The sequence below is a fragment of the Spodoptera frugiperda genome, chromosome 26, assembly GCF_023101765.2.
Source record: "Spodoptera frugiperda isolate SF20-4 chromosome 26, AGI-APGP_CSIRO_Sfru_2.0, whole genome shotgun sequence".
Lineage (NCBI taxonomy): Eukaryota > Metazoa > Arthropoda > Insecta > Lepidoptera > Noctuidae > Spodoptera > Spodoptera frugiperda.
Window position 1 is genome coordinate 11,526,615 of NC_064237.1, and position 14,981 is coordinate 11,541,595.

Here is a 14,981-nt window from a genome sequence, read left to right on the forward strand (position 1 = left end):
TAAAAACTGTTACAACTACGAAAGTATCTTTACTCAATTAAGAGCAAAAAATAGAAACAAACATTCAAGGAAACCCAGTCACAATTGCGCAATAAGCTATAACTGAACATAATATGCATGTAAAAAGCGTTCCCTGTCCCAGCAACAATAGGTGGCAATTCATAAGAACACGAGTCCCACACAATGAAGTTGTAAACTTTATAGTCGAGTCCGCAACTCCACACATTGTTTGATCCGAGCCTTGTTAGGGAAAGTGAATGATAACGGTGTTCAAATGTAGGACGTCTACTTGGCTGTGACAAGCTGGCAGTGGATGACTGAACCAATCCGTTGCTTCCTTGTTTTGTTAGCAAAAAAACTACTTTCGATCATTCAGCCTCTTTTTTGTCGCGTTCTAAGTAGCGTTTATCCGGTCATCTTTCCTTGAATCAATCGAATAATCCGTTGTTTGCGGATTTCCTAAAACTTGTAGGTACTCATTGATTGTATTTATTGTAGTATCTAGTATCTACTGGGGTCTTTCCATCTCCAATAGCAGGAGATGTAATTGTCTATTCACGACAATTAACATTGACGGAATTTTCTGTTGATCTATTTCATTTAATAACGTGTCAATTTGTCGTGGATGTTCAATAAAAGTAACTGTGCATTTAACAAAACGTAAAAGTCAAATTATATCGCTTGCTTAGTTGTCGTTCAGGTAGCAGATATTTATAATTTATAATAAAAAACGAACGTAAATTGTTCCAAGTTAACTCATTTTTGTAATAGACATGAAAATAATAAACAAAAATTGGGGGCACGTACCGCAAATTGGGAAATTTAATTAATGTCCCACCCATTAATTACTTAGTCGGAGCAACTAAGCAAATTGTGGAGGTTTTAGTAAATAAGTAAAGGACCAACTTGACGTCACTACAAGGCTTGTGGAACAGCCGACCCTCGGGCAAAGGTCATATTCGCATAAAGCCAATTCAATTACCAAAATTGTCATTACTAATGTTGAATTCGTAGCTAGTATACGTACATCGCTTAATATTTTGTTATTTAAATGTGTTTTTACGACGGGTATACTTCTAAAACTTGAAAGTAGCACAGTAGTTTTGAGTATTTGTCATTAGCAACACAATGCCCAGCACGACCTTTGCAAAGACCAAAATAAGGGCTTACGTTTCTTTTTCGTGTTTTAGCTAAAACGTGTCAATGTCGTTTCGCAATCGTTCTCAATGGACAATATTTACTGTACCTACATTATTCTGTGAACGGTCAATTGCACTACACAGCGAATGGTACTGCATTGAAGCGTGATAATTGTGTGAATTGATGACGTGAGATGTTACAACAGTCGAAGGCATTAGGTCGCAAACATATAATAATTCTAGATTATGCAAAATATTTCTTCACCAGAGACTGTGAAACTAGATTAGACGTAATACCGATCGGCATCGTAACCGATGTCGCGTGTCCAAATGTTATAAACTCGTAATACGTACGTGATTTGATGGCGAATTAAAATTATGACTGTATGGTACGAATAGAACGTAGAGTTCATGGAGTGGTTCTATGAAATAAATTCAACAATAAAACTAAAATCGAATCACCGTGAGATATTTTGCACAAAAAATCGTACACTTGACACGAGCAAAATAAAAGATGGACAGACTGAATTTTACAAACGAAAGCACAATTTGAGGAACACTAAATCAGATCGAGTACTCGAAGTAAATAAGGAAATCTTAGAGAAACTTTAATCTTTTCAAGTGAAACTGTCTTACAGTGAAATATTACAACGTAAAGTCAACACAGACGGTGGCCGGAGATGAGAAAACTGACATATTATTATAAGTGTAGTATCGACCTAGCTACATAAACAAAGCTCTTCTTAGTAAAACTGCGTACGAATAAACAGAGTAATCTTAATGGAATTCTGATTCAGCTGGCGGCTGATAAATATAATTGCTTATTGATTGTTTTCTGGTTTAGGTAAGGGCGGGATTCCACAAAATCGGAGAAAAGACGTTCTTCACTTGCTTGCAGGCTAAACTTGGATGAATGTGGCATTTTGGCGAGGCACAATCCACATCTTCGCCTCTATTGTACCATAGTATGACACATCTCCGGTACTCAGTTGGAGTCCACTATCAAATGAAGCTGACTAGAGACTAGATGTATGAATAATGAAGATTTGCGATTGTATAAACCAAATTTTCGCTCCGTTCGTCAGTTTCTGCTTCAATGGAGTCCGGGCCTAAGGCTTCAGCTTAAAAGAGGGATAATAGTCGTATTTACTGCGAAATTGAACAAGGCACTTTTTGGACTTTGGTTATTTTTAGGTTTGATTGTGAAGAATTAAATAAAACGGTTCGAAATCTTCTTGGGGAGTCCAATGCTGGGCAGAAGATTACACTGCTGGGTATACAGTCGAGCTTAGATTTACAACAGTGACAATGTTTTGATCCACAATATTAACCGCCATGATTAGTTGAATAATGAACATTGCAGGTGGACATTTGAACATTAATTGTTTTAATTCATCTTCCCTATTATGACACCAGCCAGACTTTTTGCAGAAACTTCTCAGATTATCATTATAAAATATACTTAAAGTCGTTTAGTGATGCAGAGCAAACAGTTAACTGTATGAGTGGTCGTCCAGTGTGCGTGAAATAATCCCTATTGGTAAGTACATTAATTGCTCATTTCCTGAGCAATGCAAGACGCCGCGCCATAGTGAAGAAAGTTGATGGCTTGAATAGCAATGTATTTTTCTTTTACTGCTCATTCAATGACTTCCTTCGACTGCACTGAGTAAAACATTAAAGAAATCAAATATCTAAACTAAAAAATTTGTGGATTTGAAAGCAGATCTTTTATATTACTCCAGTAATATTTTTTGTTGCTAAATTGTTTCCAAATCCCTCGGTTAATTGCAGCGGTGTCTACATAAAAAAAGATGGATAAATTAAATTTCTCAAGACCACATGCATTTCTTATTTGATGTACACGTTGTGAATTCCAAACAAAAATAGATTTAAAATGAATGACACCGTGTTGGTGCCAAAATAATTGGAATAGCGGTGTGGGCATTGACATTCTTCACAAATAAATAAAAAAAATACAATAAAAAGTATTTTCACTTTGACAAAAACAGATTAAATATACCGTGTCCAGATGACCAGACAGATAAACTGTTTTCCTACAAAAGTAGGTGAATAAATAGAAACAGTGTCAAAAGTGTTTGTCATTACATTTCGTATGGCGACAAACTTTGGCTAAGATTTTGGCTAACAAACTCATGACACAACAATGCTAAAAGCTTCGATGTTAGCCAAAAACCAAAAGAATTGAAAGTGAAACATTATACGGATGACAAACAGCATTATTTGTTCTCTTAGCACCGGCCCAGCAGCCCACTACGTGCACGTCACTCAATCGTAACTAATTCTTCTAGTGATCTTATCAAAACTCCGTAAATGGACAAGTATCATTGATTGAAACAGAAGAACATTCATTAACTAAGAGTTATCAATAAACGGGCCGTTTCAAGGCGAACACGTGCTCTGTACATTGTAATTAGCGTGCGCGTGAGTCACCGCGGTGATGCGCCCGCGCATAATAAAATACATTCGCTTTTATCTTGCGCGTGTCGTCGGCTCTTGTAGACGAATAAAGTTGTTTGTACAAGTATCGTGGAAGATAGACATAACTTTAACAATGACGGAGTATAAATAAAAGTCGTAACGACGTAAATCTGAACAAGACAGACTGACAGAAATCGTCTCTCCGTTAATTGGTACTAAATAAAAGTCTGACAGGAATCATCATGTTTATACAGTGTGTTTTGCATACAGATGCGCGTCCGTCATATATTTTTATTTTTATGCGTAGATCTCCTAATGATCTATTTCCGTCAGCTGAATCACTGCAGTGATAAACCAACGACGTCATTACATCAGAATGCACATACACCCGAGCGCTTTCATTTATATTTAGTGTTAAGTGACCCTTACGAGTGCGCAGTGGCCAGTATCAAATCTAAAAGGTCAACGTTAGTGAAGTCTGGAACGAGGGAGACCAATTAACGACTCGTTCTACATGACTTGTTTCAAAGAAAAAAACAAACGCGTTTAAACTATGTTTCCATTTGAATGTATAAGTCCTCTGGTTCCAAAAACGCGGTTCTGGTAATAATGGTAACCAAGGAGTGGTGAGATCGCATTACATTGACACAATTAATTGGCCATTACACTGCATTATAGCTATGGGCTTTCAGAGGTTCGGCATTAATGTCGATAGAGCCGAGCATCCGGCTCGCGACCACAACACGGTAGCGGCCTGTGGTCACCAGCCTAACAGGAAATTTATGGGAACTTTGCTACGTGGATTTTATTTTAATCCTACTCAGTTTTCTATTAATTTATCGAAGGAACGTCTACTTATATCATGAATTACACCTTAAAATGCAATGAAGTTCTGTTTTTTTTAATACGAACATGAATGCAATAGGAACCTGTTTAGAATCTTTCGAAGATATTCAAATGATTATAAAACAAAGTATATAAAAGTATGCATCTTAAAACTAGGACAACCGAAAGGCCAAAAGCGAAATGTTGCATGCACTAATCTTATTACGGAACAGATCTATGTTAGGAAGATGACGTGTGCGGCAAATGCAGGCAAGGGTAAACAAATTTAACTTGTAAATCATATGCAACTGCTGCAGATATTAAATATTCATCGGAACAGGATTATAACTCTAAAAGGTTGCACAATAGTTACTGTAGGACGTTTTGTGGCCCAGCCTTGGTAAAGAGCTGTTGACATCTTTGCTAAAAGCATAAGGCAATTGTTTCAGTGTGTATCAGATACGTACGTATAAGTGTGGGTAAAGATTTGATTGTGTGTGACAGTGTGTTTTACTCATATCGTTAGATTGTAAACAAGACTGGGTGTGGGTAGAGAATTAATGCCTTGCAACATCTTAATAGAAATTGTTTTTTTTAACAGTGATGCTGTAAGCTGTTTACATGTAACTAACTAATAGGGATTAACATTGAGTCAAAAACAACACAAAAAGTGGTAAATAAAGTTTTAGTATATGAAGATACAGTAAAATGTGTAGCACAGCATGATCATAACAAAAGCGGGCCCATTAAAACAGCACGTTTTGAGTAATGAGTCCGCAAACACGAACACGTAAACAAGCAAACAAAAATAAAATATTACGACACCTCATTTGTATGGAGCTGTGTTTACGTTATTCTTTTTTAAATACGTTCATATTTTATTTATTTACTTTTCATACAAATGTTCAGCTCACGGAACAAGAAATGAATAGCGGGTTTTCTAAGACCTGCCTCAACGCTGCCGTGACGCAGCTCATATGAGACTAGGGTTGACTTTGATTCACCTGTAAGGTGATTTCGTGTATATAACTGTTGAGTCAGTGAATACATCTTGTTTCACAGAAACGTCCTTAAAACGAAGGATGTTTATTGTTCGCAGTTAAAACTATGACGTGACATTTAGACAAATATATTTTCAAAGTCATACATTCTGAGAAACTCGCAACTAAGTATTCTTAAGATTGCCATTGAGTATTTAACTCTTTCATGAAGATCTCTAATGTTATAGTTAGAATTAGAGGTTTTAGGAAATAGCTATGTTCATATCAACAAGCAAGTTATGTATCATCTAAAAGGTATTCTAGTGGGATTAAAACAGTACTAGCATAGCACTCCCATATATACAATTCGGGAAGATCTGGTGAAGAGTACAACAATACCGGCGCTGGCACGTGACGAACGTTACTCAGGTACGGGCGTTCTTCTGCAAATAATCTAAACCGCGTTCTACTCCCATTACAGTACATTGCCGGTTTTATAGACGCTTCATATTTTAGTACATGAATCAGAGTGGCAATGGGGGAGGTGTGAAGCGATGACAGCGTGGGAGGGGCACGACTGTGGGGTGTGCCCGCCTCGGGCTTTATGCCAAGTAGAAGCGCCACTGCATCGTCAGATGACTGGCATTATGTTGCACTCACAACATCTACTTCCAATCTTAATGTTTCACACATACGGTTCATTTTAAATGTTGATGGACGAAACATATCAAATTGTTGTTTCGTCGTGTGAATGTCTCGCGCGTAGTCTAGGGTTTTTATGCGAAGTATCTCAAAGTCCACGGCAAAGAATTCGCGGCGAATTGTTTTACCGTTGGTATTGTGAGAAATTTTGCTTGTATTTTTGGCGCCTCTTTTGTAATTTTCTCTTGAGCTTGATATCCAAAAGAGACTTTTATTTAAGAATCACCAGTTATGTCAGAATCAGAACTTAAGTCATACAAAATTATATAAATTAAAACAAGAGTTCCAAAAACACTAATTTCTAATTAAGATAATTATGATAAATCAATCCTACTTATACCATGAAATTATTTCATTCCAACAGATTTATTATGACCCTGATATTAGAGATCAGACTGAATTGTAGAAAAAATACCGCAGCTTTACTTTAAATCTACTTCAGCCACGTAATACCATTTATGTGGTTTAAAAAAATATGACTTATTCAGTTTATCCGCATAAACACCAAACAAATACTTCCGTATTATCAGAGCGACATAAAAATAACCGCATGCATACACACTGCAATGTGTTTACGTTAGTGCGTTGTCAGGACAGGTGGGCGTGCTGACTCACAGATAACTATTATCACAATGTTTTAGACAATTATAAGTGTGAATAACACTGTTTACTAGCAGCGTAATCTGGGCCGCTGCAATTGAGATTTCCTACAAGGTCAACGATGAGTGTGCTTAGTGCCCCCAATAAGACGCCGACACGAACGTGTAGTAATGCGTAGTTCGAACAAATAGATTCGCTCTCAATACTCGATTGCTCTGAGATAAAAGAAAATTTGTTACAGCGTAAATTGTGAATGAAACGATGAGTGTTCAAAGAAAAATGTTTCAATCGTGGTTCATTGTGTGAACAAAGCTTCTTTTGTTATAGGTAGTGTTCCTTATCTGGAAACGTAACCGCAGGAAATTCGGCCAACCAAAGGTTATAAATTCAGGAAACTGGGCAGGAATTTGGCACGACCATGCCTCTATTTCAATCTCAGTTAAGTTATAAGACTCCAATAGGGGATTTAAGACCTCTGAAACTTTAGTATCATTTACTTTTGTCTATTGTATTTTGGCTGAGATAACTGAAGACGCCTCTTTAAATAAAATGTAAACCGTAACAGAGTGAGTAAGTGTAATCCGAATGATCCAAATCAGTATGAATCACCCATTAGTCTCGTCTACAAAAAGCATTAGTCTATTGCTAGCCAATGCTCGTGGGCAGGTAATAAAGAAAATAGTGCATTTTCTTGTAGTTACAATTCCATTTCGCTAATTGGCAATACTGGTCACAATTAGGCTTGTGGTTTTTAATAAAACAAATATAATAAACTTCCACGAATTGTTGAAGCTACCCAGGTAGGATACATAATCGGTTCCATAATGGAATAACACAATTAGTCGCTGAAAATTGTATTGTTTATTTAACTAACACCTACACAATTATTTCATTTATTTTGTTTGTTGTTTACCTACTGTTTCGCAAATTAATCCACAAAGGATTTTTAATTTGACTGTATGTTTTTGAGTACACAAACAAGGCAAATCTGACGGGAGGACTCTATAAAGAGGTAAACTAGTTGGGAAAAAGCCAGGAGGAGAATACTCTTTGTATTTTAATACTTCCAATTTCATACTATTTCGACCACAGAGTTCTGGGGTAATAAAGTTGTTTACGATCCGTCCCTACCTCAGATATTACTTTACACCACGTCCTTGTCCTAAAAATATTCATATAAAAGTTTAATTTGATGCTGTGAATAAAACAATATGGTGGACAAAAATTTCCATATGGGTAAGGTCATTTTAGGGACTTTTAGGACGGATATGAAAATACAAAGAAGTGCTGGCGTATAAAACAAGAAAATGTTATCTTCGAAAAACAACACCAGCTTAAAACTTATTCATTTAGAAAACAATCCATAACTCCATGAGAGAAATTGATAAAAATATTAATAACCGGGATTTATTACTAACTAGTACATGTTCAAAGAACTTTCTAGAAGCTATACCTGTTCAAAGTTCATAAAATCAATGGAGCTTAGTTAGGGCACGGCGTCGCAGCACAAGCTCCACTTTGTAACACTTAGTTTAATCACTTAATTACAATAAGTGCTGTGATAACATTCAATGGCCACTTTCAGCTCGGATACTGAGCCAGATTGATGAATTAGTCTTCGAAGACTATCGACGATTGAGGTTTAATTTAATTACTTGGTACATTAAAACAGGATTCCTATTTACCTCGCATTAAAATTACGAATTCTTTGAAGTAATATTACAAAGATTCATCTCACTACTATGGTACCAATTTCAGAGAGACACTTTAAATTAAGGAGGAACTGAGGAAGCGCCTTAATTACCTCAAAGTTATGAATACATCATGGACCCTCTTGTTGAAGCCAGACATTTATTAATATTTAATTTTGTTTCGACGTTAACTTAAATTGCTGTTAATAAATTACATCATGCCCGTGTTTTCAGTAGGTATAGTATAGTATCTACCACCCACGCGCTGCCCTTTAAGTTATTAAGTCTTTAACTTCTTAGAATAAAGAGCATGTCTAGTTAAGAAACTTTTTGCTATAAAAAATCCAATTACAGTTTATGAACTGTAATGGGGTATGCCCCAAGGGTGGATTGGACCTCATATTTATTGACCAAACTACTGACCAGTATACCAATAAGTCATTCACCGTAGCAATATTGTTTTGAGCCATAACTTCGTATCGCATCTTTCCTGGTTGAATTATTAAGGGCCAACTATTTCTCCTCTAAGAAGGTCACCATGGAAGAAAATTGGGGTTTTCAGGTTTCCTTTGGGAGTTACCCTCAATTGGTAGTGTAGTTGAGGTTAGGAGCCCCTGAGAATAACTCCGAAAATATGAAGTTACTTCTGGTAACAATTTGTCACACCAAGTTTTGTAGAGATGTAGTTTTTAAGTGGCTTGCCTGATAAAGTTGAAGTACATTTTATTTGTAAAATTATTACTACCACTACTACTCTATCAGACTCATGATACACGTCTGCTAATTCCTTTTACGTAGCATGATTAATGATATCAGATTCAGTGCATTTACGTGACGTCAAAATAAAGCTTAATTACATGGACTTTAGCCAATCAGCATCACAGACGGACAGAACTATCTGCTGCATAGAGACTGAAACATTTTAGAAATAGCTGCCGTTACCCATTACGACGAAGTGTCTCATCCAAAAACAATCCAAGATATTAAGATACGGATCAATATCGGCAGTAATAAATACCAGAAATAAACAGTGTGACTAATATCTCACATGTTTGGTTGATGTGTGGCCGCATCACCGCGCGTAATAGAACAATGCTGGTGCCAACAGCTGAGTAAGTGTCGGGTACACCCGCATGCGTCTAATGTTACCGATTGGCTGAACTCAGGCGCAGGCTTTCACTATACTGAACTAAATCTACTCATCTTGTTCCGGCAGCTAGTGATTGATGTTAGCACCCAAATTATGACTAATGGCTAAAGAAAGAAAGCTTTGGCAAAGATGAACTTCTTGCATGGCTTCAAACAATGGATTAATTTTGCCACATCGCCGATTTGTAATGTCTAACTGGTGGGCTCCAAAAACGGATAAACTTCATCTAGAGTTTATCGTGTAATTTAATAGATATTACGTAAAATGCTGTTGAAATGTTAATTGAGATGAGACTCCAAATTTCCCAATTAAAACGTAATAAATATTGACTGGCGTAGTTAGTATGCTCCACATAGGCAGTAGCAATCCCTCCTATGAAGTTGTTATTATAGCAGCGTGGCCCAATTAGCAAACTTTGCCTGATCGACGGAGTACAAACGGCAAATTCATTAGTATGGCTTTCAATTAACTAGTTAGCGTTTTACGACCCACGTTCAATGTCGAAATAGGTCTTCGCTGTTATTATTTTCTACTAAATAACTAGACATAGTGATACCAGTATAAAAATAGTGAATAAGGTAGGAGTACCTATCTCGTTTACCTGATTACAGCACTCCAGAAATATTGCTTTTTCGAAATACTACGCGTGTTTAATACTGTTGTAACTTTAAAAGCTTCGCGTGCGGTTTAGTGTTATACAAGCATTACGCGTTTTATTCATATTGTCAGAACTCAGTTTGCGGTTTCGTTTTTATATGAATTGCCTCATTCTCAATAAGAAACACAAATAACAAATGTACTCAGATGTCCGCGTCTTGCGTAGTGCAAACAGCTCAGCACGATAGGCATAAGAGACTATAATGTAATAAACTGCGCATAATTTTGCCTAAACGGTGTCTAGTGATACAAGTCAATTACGTCATGAAAGGGACAGTTAGAAGGCCGAGAATAGCGTAACAATGACGTCATAGACGACCCACGCGAAAAATAAACAGTTATCGTCTCCCATTACTCTGAAGGGGCTCTCAACAAAATCTTCGCCCGTCACAGTATAGCACACTTTTCTCAGAATATTTGCGGATATTTTATCAAATCTCCCGCGACACAATGCCCCTATTCCGGTCACAATAGAATAACGAGGGGCAGACGCAAACCAGAAGTTTAATTTAGGAAATGCCTACGATACTAAAGTAATTCGCATGAGGTAAAGTACAGGACCATCATAAAGTAGGAGACCTGGTTTTCTTACTTTCTTTGTACTAGATATTTGGAGGCCAGTCTCACGTATGTAAATGTATGGTAATCTTACGTCTCTCTTATTTGGGTACTCTTAATTCGTTCTGTATTCGGCCAGATGCTCGTTTCGAGGGCGCACGGATCTGCACTATTGTCTTGCGCGTGTATTGTGTTCGAGGGCGTGCCGAGTGCGTTGACCCCGGCCGGCGGCCACTGATTAGATACACAACTGCAACTTTTATTAGACATCACATGGGACCGAGTGTATGACGCCCGCAACGAGGATTAATTATGTGTTATCCATTGTAATGGTAGTGATAAGAAGCTCGGTTCATTCATGTGTATGGAGCGATAAACCTAAATGCTTTACACACCATTTAGGGTATTGAGACGTTAATATCTCTTTACGATAGTACAATTAAGTAATTTAAATAAATACACGTCTCATTTTTGTCTATCTGGGTATCATTTTAACATGTTTTGCTTTTGATGTTTTATTCCACAGCCTATCAAAATACATATCACGTTTGGTTTCAATAAAAACAATAACAACTATCCAAAAAATATGTTAATAGCTCCTAACATTTCCTAATTAACATACATATTTGTAGAGTATTGAACTAAAAACCAAATCGTGTTATTGTTTATAAACTGATAAAGTTTATTCACCTTTATTTGGTACAGACATGCGTACTAACTATGAAAGTATCAGCACAAATGGTTTTATTGGGTCATAAACTACTTTTAGAGAAGACTCTTACTTTCCATTGCGAATTTATGTACGTTGAACGTAACTAGCGAATGAAAACGTTGTTGAAGAGGCTTTAAAACACCGAATTATTATTATGATACTTATATAAATGTTTGTTTGTATTTCTTTCTAGTAGCAATGGAACATTTGTATGGTATGATTTGTGTTTTTGGAGATACATAGAAAAGTTGCTTAGTGGAGTATCAACAGAAAATCAAAGAGTGATTCATTTTGCATTTGATAAAGCGATCTTACGTCGAAATACCTATGTTATACTTAATCGAATACCTCGTAACAGTATCGTCCCAAAAGTATTCCCAGTACAAAACAAACACGGTAAAGGTTTGTTTGTATACATAATATTAAAACGCAACGCCGTGTAAACTGTGACAAGTTATTAACCTTTCACCTGCACACAATGGTGACCCTTGGTGACTTTTGTTGCATACATGGGAATTGACAGTTGATGCATTCCGTCGCCTTTCAAACGAGAATCGATATTAAATGGCCGTGCATTGTGTGGCTACATATTATGTAGCTATATGTTTGATAAACGATAGACAACTTGGCTAGTGCTAGAGATTCGTATCATCTAGACTTCTAGACATTCGACCATCTCAATAAGGATGTTGAAACATAGCCAAAAATTCTATGCATTTTTCAAAATTTATAAAATGTTGACATTTCTGTGAATTATGTGATAAGAATTAATGAGCAGGATTATTGCAATATACCCTTTTATAGATATGTTTGTTAGACTTAAGCACAAAAACAGCTGAACAGATTAAGACAAAATTCAGCATACATAGTTACACTAGTGGAATGCTAATAATCATTCCCTATTATATTTTTCTATGTAAGGATAAACTTGGATAAAGCAACAAATATTCTGAATAATATTATGAATTATTTTGATTCTGATCTAAACTTAAAACTTGAAGATTTCTAGCCTAAAGAACGGACTGTGAAATAGATTGTTTTATTTAAACAATAGTATACCTAGTGCAAGAGAAAGTTTCATAGTTATTACAAGATTAATGTTATTTACGTGGGAAACAAATGTTAATATAAAGTTATAAACTGAAATTTTTATAACATAATATAGAGGCTTGTAAGTAATAGGCATTTTCCATTTTTATAACTACCTACTTATTTTAACCACATAATAGTGCTGACAGTAATTTTGATTTAACACACACTATAGGATGATCAATATTTTATTGTTTGAAAAAATTGATCTCATTGAAATATTAGGTATCATATCACAATAAATAATTATAAATTGTTTCCAATATAGTGTGTACTAACTAATTAATTTATTGTTTCTTTTTTACATATTTAATATGTGAACTGCTGAACAACAGGATATAATATCCCCTTTGTCATTATCTACAATGTGAATGTAGCAGCTAAGAGTCAAGTAGGGCACAAATATAAACATTATTGTTATGTACAAAAGTAGGTACATACAAAATATTACTTGTTTGCCACTGTTTACACTCCTAGTTTTCTTAGTGAAAATCAGTGGTTAATTAATTTCGGAAATGTTTGTATAATTTAGTTTATTATGTAGAAACATTTTTAATTTACACATAGAATCAGGAACTTAAATAATTATCCATAGATAATACATAAAATATTTATACAATGTTAGATACATAATATCATTCTTACCTTGCAATCTTTATGTCGGTAACACCAGGTGCAACCGAGGAGCAGCCCGACAGCGGTGATGAGGAGCGCCAGCGCAGGCACCGCCGCGTACATGCCGCCCTGGGAGCCCCAGCCCTCCAATTGAGACTGGGAGCTCGCATCTGTAGATGATGAACATGTTATGTCTTATGCACACTTTAATTAGTGCAATGTGTAGGTTTTAAACTGTGAATAGTGCCAAGTATCTAGACTTTTAATTAATTATTGATTGTCAAATTAGATGCCTAATAAATTAATGTATAATTTTTTGTGCACAAATAAAACATATTTGTAAAGATTATCATATAATTATAAACAAGAAAAATCACTAAAATTACTATAATAAATATAAATAAAAGATTCTAGTAAGAATTTGTTTCTGATTAAAAGCAATACTTTATGTCAAGGCTGAATTCTAGAGTAGCAATGAACTATGAAGAAATAATTCATAGCTTCAAGTTGTCTTGCAACAAAGATTAATATTAATTTATTTATGGTCATATTGCTTAATAGGACAATATTGTAAACCTAAAATTACTAAATAAACAATGGTCTAATTGGATTCCCATATAATCAACATACAAGAATCCAATTAATTATTTATTTATAAATAAACAGGATTTTAGCAATAAGATAACATTGTCACTTACTTTACAGGTTTCCTTAATATGATAATTAGAATTACTATTATTATAAGAACCAAACAATAATATTAGCAAAGATAACAGTGTTTAGATAACAAAGGAGATAAGGTGTGTTTATTTACTTTCAACATATTTTTACACCTTGACATAGAGTTATTGCAATGTTTTTAATATTACTGAAAAATATTATACACAAATTGATGTTTTTTTCACTCAATTTCATGCTTTAAGAGAAAGTAAATAAGAAGGAACAGATTTCATACAAAATGTTGTAGAGCATTCAGCTTGAACTTTGTATACATATATCAACATATAAATATGTTTAGAGGGAAGGACAAGCTTTGTATGTTGTACAAAGAGGTAGGATAGGCCATAAGCTATGCATTCAACTTGTAGTAATTATTTTGTGGGTACATTTACAGTGATTGGAGCTCACTCGTAACGGATATCTGATCATTTCCTTTTACAAATTGGTACAACTTCCCTTTTCTCAATCTGAACAGATGTTAGCATTCCTAGTATTATTGTCAGTGACAAAACTTTAACACGCATTGCCTGTACCTTTCACTTACACCCACAGGTGACAAAAAGAGAGATATTTAATCACTTAATTATTGTAAAACATGAACTCTTCGATAAAGTGACTCACCATGAGGGTAGGTTTGCGGCGTTGATCGGAGAGGCGAACAGTGTCCCAAGTGTGAGCCGGTCAAGGCCACCAATAACACCACCCATATCATACCCATCATTGTCACATTATTTGCACAGCCGCATTATTTTCCGTTTCATTATTTATCGTTTTCATACATCACAACACAAAAAATACACGGTCCATGACAGGTTTGCACTGAACTAAAAATATTGTAACACTATATGCTTTTTTTACTTTATAAATTTCATATAACATAAAAAGATTTGTTGCACTTATAACTTAATTTTTCTAATAAATTTCGTGCACATTTACATAAAAATTGCGCAACCCGCAGCTGTATAGAACGCCATTTTTCTAAATCAGTGTTATACCTTAATTATTCAATTTTCTACCAGCACTCATATTGCAACGTAGCAATTTTTGGTAGTTTTCTAATTTGTGTTTAGTGCAACACTCGACGCGTAATAAAATAATTTG

General features: G+C 35.4%; 1 protein-coding gene across 5 annotated transcripts in view; it reads right to left on the bottom strand.

Annotated features, from left to right (window-relative positions):
• The window catches only part of LOC118281779 (uncharacterized), a 40,333-nt gene extending 25,452 nt beyond the window's left edge, over nucleotides 1-14,881 (bottom strand). For all 5 annotated transcript variants that reach the window (XM_050704859.1, XM_050704861.1, XM_050704860.1 and 2 more), the window contains exons 1-2: nucleotides 14,502-14,881; nucleotides 13,191-13,330 (exon numbers count right to left, since the gene is read on the bottom strand). In XM_050704859.1, the coding sequence (XP_050560816.1) occupies nucleotides 13,191-13,330; nucleotides 14,502-14,601 (240 nt within the window). In that variant the 5' untranslated portion in view covers nucleotides 14,602-14,881. The remainder of the gene's footprint in view (nucleotides 1-13,190; nucleotides 13,331-14,501) is intronic.
• Nucleotides 14,882-14,981: the final 100 nt, after the last annotated feature.